At 36.0% G+C, this 14,554-nt stretch overlaps 2 protein-coding genes across 6 annotated transcripts in view; one reads left to right on the top strand and one right to left on the bottom strand.

Annotated features, from left to right (window-relative positions):
* rnf150a (ring finger protein 150a) overlaps window positions 1-14,554 on the top strand; it is a 101,252-nt gene that overhangs the window by 2,142 nt on the left and 84,556 nt on the right. For 3 of the 4 annotated variants that reach the window (XM_061922965.1, XM_061922966.1, XM_061922963.1), the window contains exon 2: window positions 11,966-12,015. The exons of the other annotated variant lie outside the window; for it this stretch is intronic. The gene's annotated coding sequence lies outside the window, so the exon portion shown is untranslated. The remainder of the gene's footprint in view (window positions 1-11,965; window positions 12,016-14,554) is intronic. 4 annotated transcript variants of the gene reach the window in all.
* Window positions 1-14,554, bottom strand: part of il2 (interleukin 2) — a 136,010-nt gene that overhangs the window by 107,753 nt on the left and 13,703 nt on the right. For both annotated transcript variants that reach the window (XM_072916360.1, XM_072916359.1), the window contains exon 2: window positions 11,913-11,995. In XM_072916360.1, the coding sequence (XP_072772461.1) occupies window positions 11,913-11,995 (83 nt within the window). The remainder of the gene's footprint in view (window positions 1-11,912; window positions 11,996-14,554) is intronic.

Below are 14,554 nucleotides of genomic sequence, written 5' to 3'. Positions count from 1 at the left end.
ATTCCATAGCTTGCTAGCTTGTTTGCGCTGGCTTTCGGAGACTCTTATTTTGAAAGCGCAGGCGCGATGGAGCGGAACTTTTATTGTGAAGACAGGAACTGTGCAGTCAGTCTTTAGGCTTTTGACGGGATGTACGGTTGAAAAAATCCTTCACGCTTTTGATTGATTGATTGATTGATTGAAACTTTTATTAGTAGATTGCACAGTACAGTACATATTCCGTACAATTGACCACTAAATGGTAACACCCCAATAAGTTTTTCAACTTGTTTAAGTCCGGTCATGTGACCCCTGGCTCTGTTTGATTGGTCCAACGTCACCAGTGACTGCATCTGATTGGTGGAACGTAGTGAACGTCACCAGTGACTGTATTTGTTGAAACGCAGGCACTATTGAGGTACCAAAACAAACAAAGCGTGCATTAGCAGATCGATAAAAATTAGTAGCGAGTAGCGAGCTGAATGTAGATAAAAGTAGCGGAGTAAAAGTAGCGTTTCTTCTCTATAAATATACTCAAGTAAAAGTAAAAGTATGTTGCATTAAAACTACTCTTAGAAGTACAATTTATCCCAAAAGTTACTCAAGTAGATGTAACGGAGTAAATGTAGCGCGTTACTACCCACCTCTGGTTATTATTCACTCAGTTTCCCCTCACTTCGTAGCTTAAGGTAGAGAGCCCCTTTAGTGCGTCGGTATCCAATCCATTCCACTTGTTCATATAGAAAATGCCCACATCACTCAAATTCCAGTACGCATTTTCTCTGCGACCTTGCTTGCGGTCCTGCAGGTGTACGAAGCACATTATCTTCCTTTACGATGAGTGAAGCTGCACGAAACTTTGTGTGTGCAATTGTAAATAATTCAATTTTTAAGTTTTGTGTTTCTTGTAGAATCTATATAAAGTAATATACATTAGCCTATTGTTAAAATAATGGAAAAAAACATCATTAAATATATTTGTCTTATTGTATAGTTACATTAATAGCTGTTGTATTATTATAGGATGGCTTGTTAAACATTTCATAGGATTTTCAGAGGGAGGAAAAACCAAGACATTTAATATAAAATGTAAAATGAATAAATACATAAAAATAAAAATAAAAAAAATGGTTAAAAGCCATCGTCCCGGGGAGCATTTCATTTCGTCCCGTGCATTTAAAAAAAATAATAATAACAACAATGAATAATTTATAAGTCTTTGTTAGCCGTTTGTGAAGTTTTGTGCCCCGGGGGGCTAAGCCCCCCCTGTCCTTAAAAGCTAGTGACGCCCCTGCTTCTCACTAAGCAGATTTTATGTTAGTGTTTTACTTGTTTTAAGGGTTTTGGTCCTAAATGATCTCAGTAAGATATTACAGCTTGTTGCTGAGATTTGATGAGCTATATTGAGTAAAACATGCTTGAAACTAGAATATCAACTGTTGCAAAGCTGTGTCATCAACACTCACAAGTATAAAACTACTTTTTTAAAGTCATCATTTCTTATTTCTAGCATGAACAAAAAAAATCATGACTTTGACACAATTGTGTCTCATAATTAAAACGGATGACAGCCAAATGGACTTTGCTGTTTTATTTTCAATGAAACAATAGAAAATATGTACTCATATAGTAGTGCATTTGGCACAGTACAGTAAACTAACAGTTAATATTCAAACATTTAAAGGGGAACATTATCACCAGACCTATGTAAGCGTCAATATATACCTTGATGTTGCAGAAAAAATACCATATATTTTTTTAACCGATTTCCGAACTCTAAATGGGTGAATTTTGGCGAATTAAACGCCTTTCTATTATTCGCTCTCGGAGTGATGACGTCACAACGTGACGTCACAACGTGACGTCACAACGTGACGTCACAACGGGAAGCAATCCGCCATTTTCTCAAACACCGAGTCAAATCAGCTCTGTTATTTTCCGTTTTTTCGACTGTTTTCCGTACCTTGGAGACATCATGCCTCGTCGGTGTGTTGTCGGAGGGTGTAACAACACCAACAGGGACGGATTCAAGTTGCACCAGTGGCCCAAAGATGCGAAAGTGGCAAGAAATTGGACGTTTGTTCCGCACACTTTACCGACGAAAGCTATGCTACGACAGAGATGGCAAGAATGTGTGGATATCCTGCGACACTCAAAGCAGATGCATTTTCAACGATAAAGTCAAAGAAATCTGCCGCCAGACCCCCAGGAAAAGAGAGCGGATGAGGGTATGTCTACAGAATATATTAATTGATGAAAATTGGGCTGTCTGCACTCTCAAAGTCCATGTTGTTGCCAAATGTATTTCATATGCTGTAAACCTAGTTCATAGTTGTTAGTTTCCTTTAATGCCAAACAAACACATACCAATCGTTGGTTAGAAGGCGATCGCCGAATTCGTCCTCGCTTTCTCCCGTGTCGCTGGCTGTCGTGTCGTTTTCGTCGGTTTCGCTTGCATACGGTTCAAACCGATATGGCTCAATATCTTCAGTTTCTTCTTCAATTTCGTTTTCGCTACCTGCCTCCACACTACAACCATCCGTTTCAATACATGCGTAATCTGTTGAATCGCTTAAGCCGCTGAAATCCGAGTCTGAATCCGAGCTAATGTCGCTATAGCTTGCTGTTCTTTCCGCCATGTTTGTTTGTGTTGGCTTCACTATGTGACATCACAGGAAAATGGACGGGTGTATATAGCGATGGTTAAAATCAGGCACTTTGAAGCTTTTTTTAGGGATATTGCGTGATGGGTAAAATTTTTAAAAAAACTTCGAAAAATAAAATAAGCCACTGGGAACTGATTTTTAATGGTTTTAACCCTTCTGAAATTGTGATAATGTTCCCCTTTACCTATTTTGAACAGAAATAGTTCATGCACATTCAGATAAATTCTTCAAAATTACAATTAAAAAGAGCACGCACTTGGCGCGATGATGTCATGTTATCGATGGAAAAATGCATTTTTAGACAATATGATTTGCCTGAGCGGCTAGGAGACCCCGAGAGTAACAAGCGGTTGCTTTGTTGAATTTCCATTAAGAACAATAAATTAGTTTTTAGTATAAGTTTGCTGTTTTCAAGAAATGTAATGCCGAGCACATATCATTATGTCAAGATAATGGCACTAGCATTTACTTCATTTAAGAATATCTTTCAACATATTGAGCAAAAAGGTCTCTTTTTTTTTCTACCAAGAAAAGTGCACTTGTTATTAGTGAGAATATACTTATTTTAAGGTATTTTTGGGTTCATTGAAGTTAACTCATTTTACTTGTTTTGGAAAGTCTTGAGAGGAGCCAGATGAGATGGTTCGGGCATATGGTCAGGATGCCACCCGAACGCCTCCCTAGGGAGGTGTTTAGGGCACGTCCGACCGGTAGGAGGCCACGGGGAAGACCCAGGACAAGTTGGGAAGACTATGTCTCCCGGCTGGCCTGGGAACGCCTCTGGATCCCCCGGGAAGAGCTGGACGAAGTGGCTGGGGAGAGGGAAGTCTGGGCTTCCCTGCTTAGGCTGCTGCCCCCGCGACCCGACCTCAGATAAGCGGAAGAAGATGGATGGATGGATGGATGGATGGATGGAAAGTCTTGTCAAGCCGAATGTTCTTGTTCTATTGGCAGATAATTTTGCTTAGTTCAAATAAAATACCCCTCATTTTTGTATTTTTTTCCCTTGTTTTTGAACACTGACTTTTTGCAGTGTAAGAGTGAATAATTGGGTGCAGCCCGTCAAAGGTGCACTGCAAAAAGTCAGTATTCAAAAACAAGAAAAAACAATTAAAAAATTAGGGGTATTTTACTTGAACTAAGCAAAATTATCTGCCAATAGAACAAGAAAATTTGGCTTGTCAAGACTTTCCAAAACAAGTAAAATGAGCTAACTTCAATGAACCCAAAAATACCTTAAAATAAGTATATTCTCACTAATAACAAGTGCACTTTTCTTGGTAGAAAAAAAGAGACCTTTTTGCTCAATATGTTGAAAAATGTTCTTAAATGAAGTAAATGCTAGTGCAGTGGTTCTTAACCTAGGGGTTCGGTGAGTCGGGCTCAGGGGTTCGGCGGAGGTCAAGACACACCCGACTCACCGTGTAAATAAAAACTTCTCCCTATTGAAGCAGAAGTCAGATTGATTTGCAGGTGTGTAATTTGTTGTGAGTTTATGCACTGTGTTGGTTTTGTTCTTTGAACAAGGTGATGTTCATGCACGCTTCATTTTGTGCACCACTAAAAACACATGGTAACACTTTAGTATGGGGAACATATTCACCATTAATTAGTTGCTTATTAACATGCAAATTAGTAACATATTGGCTCTTAACTAGTCATTATTAAGTACTTATTAATGCCTTATTCGGCATGGCCTTATTATAACCCTGACCCTCTAACCCTGGCCCTAACCCTAACCAAATAACTCTAAATTAAGTCTTTGTTACTTAGAATATGTTCCCCATACTAAAATGTTACCAAAAACATATAACTTTGTCTTGAATTTGAAAAAAAACAACATTTTATTTTTCACTAAAGAAGGGTTCGGTGAATGCGCATATGAAACTGGTGGGGTTCGGTACCTCCAACAAGGTTAAGAACCACTGTGCTAGTGCCATTATCTTGACATAATGATATGCACTCGGCATTACATTTCTTGAAACCAGCAAACTTATACTAAAAACTAATTTATTGTTCTTAATGGAAAGGCAACAAGGCAACCGCTTGTTACTCTCGGGGTCTCTTAGCCGCTCAGGCAAATCATATTGTCTAAAAATGCATTTTTCCATGGATAACATGACATCATCGCGCCAAATGCGTGCTCTTTCAGTCAATTAGTGCGCATATACACATATATAATTTTTTTTTTATTGTAATTTTGAAGAATTTATCTGAATGTGCATGAACTATTTCTGTTCAAAATTGTTTGAAATGTCACATGTTGAATGTTTAAATAATACAAGTCCATTTGACTGTCATCTGTTTTAATTATGACACATTTGTGTCAAAATCATGAATTTTTTTTTTCATGCTAGAGTAAGAAATGATTACTTTAAAAAAGTAGTTTTATACTTGTGAGTGTTGATGACACAGCTTTGCAACAGTTGATATTCTAGTTTCAAGCATGTTTTACTCAATATAGCTCATCAAATCTCAGCAACAAGTTGTAATATCTTACTGAGATCATTTAGGACCAAAACACTTAAAACAAGTAAAACACTCTAACATAAAATCTGCTTAGTGAGAAGAATTATCTTATCAGACAGAAAATAAGCAAATGTCACCCTTATTTGAGATATTTAATCTTACTTAGATTTCAGTTTTTGCAGTGTGAGGGTTTGTTGTGACCGCCATTTTGAGTCGCTTTTATGTAAAAAAATATTTTTATTTTATTTGTTTATTTTTTATTGAACAACAAACATACTTCACTCAACTCAACTATAATTCACTCAACTTTCAACAACAAGGAAAGAAAACAAAATCAAATAGAGTATTAAATATTAATAAATAATAATAATAATTTTTTTTTTTAAATATATATATATATATATATATAAGATTTTTTTTTAAAAGACAAAAAGGGCTACCTAAATCACTATAAATGTTTTTAACAAAGATATCAATTTAAGGGCTTTTGTACTCTTAATCATTCTCCAAGATTTGATTGATAATTGTAAACCATTAAGCCAATTAGAAAATGTAGGCCTTACTTTCATAAATTGACATTTATGTCGAAATTTTTTTGCCTGGAGTATAATAATGTTGACAGACATTTCCATGTTACAGTGGTTTATAAAAATACCAAATTTGATCCCTTCTATAGAGAATGGGGACAGTATGCTGATAGGAACCCAACCTAATACCCCCGCCCCAAACCCGTCCGCATTCCTACCTCCCGGATTGTAAATAATGTAAATAATTCAATGTATATACTCTGATGATTAACTTGTGTGATGACATTTTTTTTCCAAACGATTGCCTTCTCGATTCTTCCAGGTGGGGATGACGTCATTACACAATGCCAGATCACAAAATGGCGGTGCTCGGGCGCAAAAAACGCTTTTAAGTTGACTGCCGTATTTTTCGGACTATAAGTCGCAGTTTTTTTCATAGACTTATACTCAGGAAGGACTTATGTGTGAAATTATTAACACATTAGCGTAAAATATCAAATAATATTATTTAGGTCATTCACGTAAGAGACTAGACGTATAAGATTTCATGGGATTTAGCGATTAGGAGTGACAGATTGTTTGGTAAACGTATAGCATGTTCTATATGTTATAGTTATTTGAATGACTCTTACCATAATATGTTACGTTAACATACCAGTTGGTTATTTATGCCTCATATAACGTACACTTATTCAGCCTGTTGTTCACTATTCTTTATTTATTTTAAATTGCCTTTCAAATGTCTATTCTTGGTGTTGGCTTTTATCAAATACATTTCCCCACAAAATGTGACTTATACTCCAGTGCGACTTAAATGTTTTTTTCCTTCTTTATTATGCATTTTTGGCCGGTGCGACTTATACTCCGAAAAATACGGTACATTTTACAAGAAAAGATCGCAATAGCGCTACTTGTCATTTTGAAAAGGCTGCTAGTTCATCAAGAGGAGGACATGAAACGTTTGAACACATAACATGCAATAATTATAAGTAAAAGTTGCAATTTTAAGCGCTCCGATGTCAATACAACAGGTACTAATTCACTTCTCATGGTAGCGCTATTATTTATTATTTATTAATTATTTATTATTATTATTCTTTAAATTGAAATGAATACCTTGTCATTTAGATGAGCACGACGAGAGACAGATTGTGACTGGCTGCGAGGCCTAGATGAATGTCACCCAGCAGCGACTAAGTTTGAGGTCAAAAGTTTGCATTTTTCAGTAGGTGGATGTTCAATTGTAGTCAGAGAGAAGTTGCATGTTTTCCTGTGACCATATTTGCTCTGTCATTATTAGGGATGTCTCGATCCAGGTTTTTGCACTTCCGATCCGATACCGATATTGTTTTTGCATTTCCGATCCGATACCGATACTGACCGATACCGATACTGACCGATACTGGCCTATCCGAGCATGTATTAAAGTTTAAAGTTATTTAGCCTACTTAGTTGTCAGAATCATGTTGAAAAGGGTTTTAGTACTCTTGATAACAACTAGCCAGCTGAATTAGGGGAGTTTGAATAATACACAATGGTTGGTAACAAGAAACTGACCTGTTTATTCAAGGATAAACACAAAATAGACAAAATTATACATGACAAACAGAAATGGCATCATTGAACTAGGGCTGGGCGATATGGCCTTTTTTTAATATTGCGATATTTTAAGCCCATATTGCGATACACGATATATATCTCGATATTTTGCCTTAGCCTTGAATGTACACTTGATGCAATAATCACAGCAGTATGATGATTCTATGTGTTTTGATTGATTGATTGAGACTTTTATTAGTAGGTTGCACAGTGAAGTACATATTCCGTACAATTGACCACTAAATGGTAACACCCCAATAAGTTTTTCAACTTGTTTAAGTCGGGGTCCACTTAAATTGATTCATGATACAGATATATACTATCAGATATATACTATCATCATAATACAGTCATCACACAAGATAATCACATTGAATTATTGACATTATTTATAATCCAGGGTGTGGAGGGGGGCGCCGGATGTAAGTGTCAAAAAGACAGCCAAAAGAGTTTGATATGAGAATAAATCTAAAGTTAAAATATAGGGTAGAAATGCACCCATTTGCAGGAAATGTAGTCTTGATTTTCAACATTTTCTTTCAAGGCTTGCATGTCTACATTAAAACATTCTTCTTCATACTGCATTAATATGTGCTACTTTTAAACTTTCATGCAGAGAAGGAAATCACAACTAAAAAAATCACTAATTTTTTCATACGGTGTTGATGTGGACATTTTTGCCTCTGCATTTTGATGGTGTGGACGTGTGGCACCGAATGGAGATAAGCGTCTCGACAGACGTCACAATATTTGAACAATGATGACGAAAACTGTTTTCTCTGTCATGTCCGTGTGTCGAAAATTGTTATGCGCTTATTTTTTATTTGATTTTGTGCGTGGCATAGATTTGCTATGCGCCGAGGACGCTTAAACAGTGCGAAATTGCACAGGCGAGCACCTTAGAGGGAGCGTTGCTCGCACAGCTGCGCTAGCATCACAGCTAACGTTAGCCATGCTGCTACCTCTCTGCTCGGGGAGGACGTATACGTATGTGACGTATGACGTGACAGTATGTGACGTGTGTAAGAAGGTGCGCTTGCGGTCTGTGAGAGGGAAACACAGGAAAGAGTGAGAAGAGCCTGTCGTGTAATGCCAGCAGCTAAAAGCAACTGCGTGAGAATTCACAGACCTGTGGATGTGTTGAAGGTGTGCTGGAAAATGCGGAACGGAAATTAGGGAGCAGCAGAAAAGTGGAATGTATTATTTAAATCGGTGCGTTGGAAAACACGGACCGGAGTTTTTTTTTAAACTGGATCTGGATCGGCATTTTCCCATGCCTTGCCGATACGCAATTTTTGGCAAATATCGGCAGCCGATCCGATCCAAATATCGGATCGGGACATCCCTAGTCATTATATTATACAGGTGAAAGTCATGACATTAGAATATGGTGTAAAAGTCCATTCATGTCAGCAATTAGACTTCTTAGACTTAGACAACCTTTTTATTGTCATTCACATTTAAACTTTACAGTACAGATAAGAACAACATTTTGTTGCATTAGCTCGTTGTAGTGCAGGATAAAAGAGCAATAAGCTGCAGATATAAATAGATTACTGTACAGATAAATATATTGCACTTTTGCATATGCATCCACGTTTATGGATGTATGTTATATTGTCTTTATATTCCAGCGAGTTAATCCGTTTTGGGGGGAAATTTAGGGGATTATTATGATGCGTTCAAGAGTCGTATGGCCTGAGGGAAGAAGCTGTTACAGAACCTGGAGGTTCTGCTACGGAACCTCTTTCCAGAGTCCAGCAGGGAAAACAGTCCTTGGTGGGGACTGTTATTAATTAATCATAATTAATTAACTTCAAATGTGAAACTAATATGTCATATTAACTTATTACATGCAAAGTGAGATATGTCAAGCCTTTATTTGTTATATTTTTTTATCATCATGGCTTACAATTTTTGAAACATTACATTTTCTAAGACTTTCAATTCAGTTTTCATAAACTGTAAGCCATAATCATCCAAATTATAACTAACAAAGACTTGACATATCTCACTTTGCATGTAAGAAGTTCATATCACGTGTTACTAAATGTTAAATTATTGTGTACAGTATATTTACAAAAAAGTGATTTTTTTCTTCAAGTATGAGCCTCTTGAGACCTCACAGTAGGCTTTGTAAAGTCATGCTACCTTTAAACAAAGTTGATGCTAATCCACCATGTTTTCTCTTTTTTTTTCCTATTAAAAATCGGTAAGAGAACTGTTAAGGAACCATTTTTTTAAGCAGAAGCGAAAGTGGAATTTAAACCGGAAACATCTTATCATATCCCATCCCTAGAGACGGGTCAGGGAAACAGGCAGGAAGTGGAACAGAAAGTAAGAGCGCTGGAAAGTAAACTGAGGAAGAGAATACAAAACTAAGAAACACAAGGAAATGTCAGACCTGTGGGTACAGGTCGTGACAGCACTACTACTGTACTCATCACAGAGTTGAGTGACAACAAAGACTACTTTGGGACAAATGATGATCCAGAAACTTATTTTTGAGCCTGAGTATAAGGAAGATGAGCTACAAGTTTTACAAGCTGAGTGCTAAACAGATCCAACTTTAGTGAAACACTGAGCCTCGTGTAGCGGTATTCCTAAATGCTAAACAAGAAATGCATAATTAAACAATCACTTATTGTACAATGTTTGCTATTATTGAGATGCCGACTGATGGCATGTTTATATCTTCCCGTTTGGACAAAGAATTAATCAAAAAATAAAGTGCCCCATACAAGCATATTTATGTCTTTCTCACCATCTCTGGGTGAATGTTGAATGTCAAAGTTGACCAACTTTTCGGTTTATGGCAACAACCTTCTGCTGTAAAAGCAAGAGGCGTGATTTATAATGCAGAATGAACTTTCACCAACTCTGAGGCGATGCTGCAGCTCAATAACTCAATATAGCAGCATAAGCTGGTTAGCCGCTAAAAATGTTTTTTTTGTTAGCGCTTATAATATCGCTAATACTTAGTTAACATTGAGGTCACGACATGTAAATGGAGTATTGTTGACGGTTTTTAGAGGGCTTTATGGGCACAATAGTGTACTCATTAGCTGCATTGTTAGCCACCTTATACTTTCCATATTTTATGAGTTAGAATGCATAAAGAAAGAAAAGCCATATGTTGTGTTGCATAAGGATTTAGAATAGGCAAAATTCCCCCAAAAAGTGCAGTTTAAGCCAATAGGAATGTTGATTACAAAACAGTGGTGGTTTTGCGTTACCATAATGCAGGGGTCCCCAAACTTTTTGACTCGGGGGGCCACATTGGGTTAAAAAAAAATTGTGTGTGTGTGTGTGTGTATATATATATATATATATATATATATATGTATATATGTATGTATATATATATATATATGTATATATACATGTTTGTATATATATATATATATATATATATATATATGTACCGGTATGTATATACATACATGTGTGTATATATATATATATATATATATATATATATATATATGTGTGTGTATGTGTATGTATATATATGTATGTATGTATATATATGTATGTATGTATATATATATATATACATATATATATATATACATGTGTGTGTGTATATATATATATATATATATATATATATATATATATATATATATATATATATATATATATATATATATATACACTAGGGCTACAATTTATTTGATAATCGATTAATCTGTCGATTATTACTTCGATTGATCGATTAATAATCGGATAAAAGAGACAAACTACATTTCTATCCTTTCCAGTATTTTCTTGGGAAAAAAACAGCATACCGGCACCATACTTATTTTGATTATTGTTTCTCAGCTGTTTTTAAATGTTGCAGTTTATAAATAAAGGTTTATTTAAAAAAATAAAAAAGTAGCCTCTGCGCATAGCATAGATCCAACGAATCGATGACTAAATTAATCGCCAACTATTTTTATAATCGATTTAATCGATTAGTTGTTGCAGCCCTAATATATATACACACATACATGTATGTATGTATATGTATATATATATATATATATATATATATATATATATATATATATATATATATATATATATTCAGAGCACGATGATGTCACATTATCGGAAAATGCATTTTTTTAGACAATATGATTTGCCTGAGCGGCTAGGAGACACCGAGAGTAACAAGCGGTAGAAAATGGATTAGAAAGGACAGATTTAAGAAAATAATGATTTTTAAAAAATCTTTTTTTTTTTTTTTTTTTAATTGGGTCTTCCCTCGGACCGGATTTTGGACGCTGGCGCGCCGGATCTCGCCCGCGGGCCGTAGTTTGGGGACCCCTGCCATAATGTCATGCAGGTCAATGAATCTATTTGAAAATGCAATTAATTCTTATGATTATATTTCATTATTTAGCCGTGTCAGTGTATGAGGTGTCCAAATGAAACAGTCTGAGCAGTGTTTCGCATTTCGCACCCCTAATTGATTTGGTGCTACCTGTTACCCTCGCTCATAAACACATAATGGGAACGCAGCTTGTCGTTCCAACTGCGAACAGTAGATGGCGTGGTAATTCTGCTGTTAGAGAATGCATGGGCAAAAGCGACAGAAGAAAAAAAGTGCATTTGCCTTTTTCCTTAACGTCATCGTTTCGCTTGTTTGGAGTGAGAGTGAAAAAAGATCTCAGACAAGTCATACCTCAGCACAAACACACAAAGCCACCCCTGAGTTTTGTGTCTGTCTCTGCACAGGTGAGGCCTGGGCCGCCGTTGGGTGCCTGACTGGAAAAAAACACAGACAGGTTAGTGCACATCCTCGCCTGTCATATTTGGTCACGCAGCGGGCACGGTGCTGGAAAGGCAACATGCCGATTGACATTGATCAATATCTTCCTGCTGGCCATCAATGTGTTTTTGTTTTCATCAAACCTAATCTGCCCGGCAACCCATAAGTCAACGGCTTGTGTACGCCTCCATGCAGATGGCATGCAGGTATACAGTACCAGCTGCATTCACAATAACAAACAAATCACTTCTCAGACAAGTGATTGTTATGCTTGGCACCAGATTAAAGAGGCGGAGCTATTGGCGGGACCTGTTTTTGACGGACTTGTTTCAGTTGGATAACAAGTGTAGTACGGGATGGCAACAAGCTTTGATTGGGTTTAAGATTGTAGTGATCTTTATTGGGCTTTATGACACGGGCTGAGGCCCACCCAATCAGGGGCCCCCGATTTTGACGGCAGAATGCAATAATTGGTGCTCACAGCGGTCAATCACAGACAGCCCTGCTTGGCTCAAACCCAGGTTGCCGCTGTGAAAGGCCAGCGTCCTGACTACTGAGCTAAAAGCACAGATAATATCTATAATGTAAATACAGTATTTTGGCCGGGGGTGCGACTTATACTCAGGAGCGACTTATGTGTGAAATTATGAACACATTAGCGTAAAATATCAAATAATATTATTTATCTCATTCACGTAAGAGACTAGACGTATAGGATTTCATGGGATTTAGCGATTAGGAGTGACAGATTGTTTGGTAAACGTATAGCATGTTCTATATGTTATAGTTATTTGAATGACTCTTACCATAATATGTTACGTTAACATACCAGTTGGTTATTTATGCCTCATATAACGTACATGTCGCATTATTCCATATATTTTATGGTAGCATTAAAAAATGTTTTACATAAAAACACCAAATAAATCTCAGTTACTTTTTTATCATGTTTTTCCCCTTAAAATATTATTTTAACTTTTTTTTTTTTTAACAAGTTTTTTTAAATAACATTTTTTTACATGTCGCATTATTCCATATAGTTTATAGTAGCATTAACAATTGTTTTACATAAAAACGCTGTATAAATATCAGTTACTTTTTTCATCTCATGTTTTTTCCCTTAAAATATTATTTGAACTCTCTTCTATTTTTTTTTTTTTTTTAAACAAAACTTTTTATATACTTTTTTTTTATATGTCACATTATTCCATATATTTCATGGTAGCATTAAAAAATGTTTTACATAAAAACACCAAATAAATATCAGTTACTTTTTTATCTCATGTTTTTTCCCTTAAAATATTATCTTTTGTTTTTACGGTAGAAAAACTGGCAGAATAAGAAAATAATTTGTACTGTTTGTACTGTAAAAACCAATGTCAATTTAACACAAGAATTCTGGCAACTAAACTGCCAGATTTTTCCGTAAAAAAACCCCCCAAAAACAGTGGTACTGTTTTTCCATTTACCGTAAAATGTAAAAAAAAACAACAAATAAACGCGATATTTTACAGTAAAATTTTGTAAAATGTTATTGTAAAATCGACAGTCTACCATATTTTTCGGACTATAAGCCAGTTTTTTTCATAGTTTGGCCGGGGGTGCGACTAATACTCAGGAGCGACTTATGTGTGAAATTATGAACACATTAGCGTAAAATATCAAATAATATTATTTATCTCATTCACGTAAGAGACTAGACGTATAAGATTTCATGGGATTTAGCGATTAGGAGTGACAGATTGTTTGGTAAACGTATAGCATGTTCTATATGTTATAGTTATTTGAATGACTCTTACCATAATATGTTACGTTAACATACCAGTTGGTTATTTATGCCTCATATAACGTACACTTATTCAGCCCGTTGTTCACTATTCTTTATTTATTTTAAATTGCCTTTCAAATGTCTATTCTTGGTGTTGGCTTTTATCAAATACATTTCCCCAAAAAATGCGACTTATACTCCAGTGCGACTTATTTAATGTTTTTTCCTTCTTTATTATGCATTTTCGGCCGGTGCGACTTATACTCCGGAGCGACTTATACTCCGAAAAATACGGTGCACGGTTACGCTGCCGCGCTGTAGACAGCACTGACACTCAACAACAGCACATTATTTGCGGATTATAATTACTGGTTTGCAAAAAAATATTTTTAACCCAATTAAGTGAAATTACATAATCTCCCACGGCAGACCAGACAATAACACTCACGGTACACCCGTGTGCCGCGGCACAGTGGTTGAAAAACACTGTGCTATACTTTAGTAGACTATATTAAATTATAGTCACTTCTCAGTGTGTGTGTGCCTTTTCTGTGTTCTTTCGCCTTTTTTTTCCATTTTGCGAACTCAATGAGTCCCAAAACTCTACAGATCATCGAAGGAAAGGAGGCAATTGCTGTAGAGCTAAAAAAAAAAAAAAAAATTTAAAATACTATTTGCAAGTACATTAATGGCGCTCACAAGTATGGAAGAATTGACGAAGCAGGCTTTAATTGTGATGGGCCCGGACTTTTCTGGAAAAAATGCCAAAGCGGACTTATTTCACAGC

The sequence above is a fragment of the Nerophis lumbriciformis genome, linkage group LG27, assembly GCF_033978685.3.
Source record: "Nerophis lumbriciformis linkage group LG27, RoL_Nlum_v2.1, whole genome shotgun sequence".
NCBI lineage: Eukaryota > Metazoa > Chordata > Actinopteri > Syngnathiformes > Syngnathidae > Nerophis > Nerophis lumbriciformis.
Note: the sequence above shows the minus strand (reverse complement) of the source record. Positions and strands in the feature narration are given on the sequence as shown.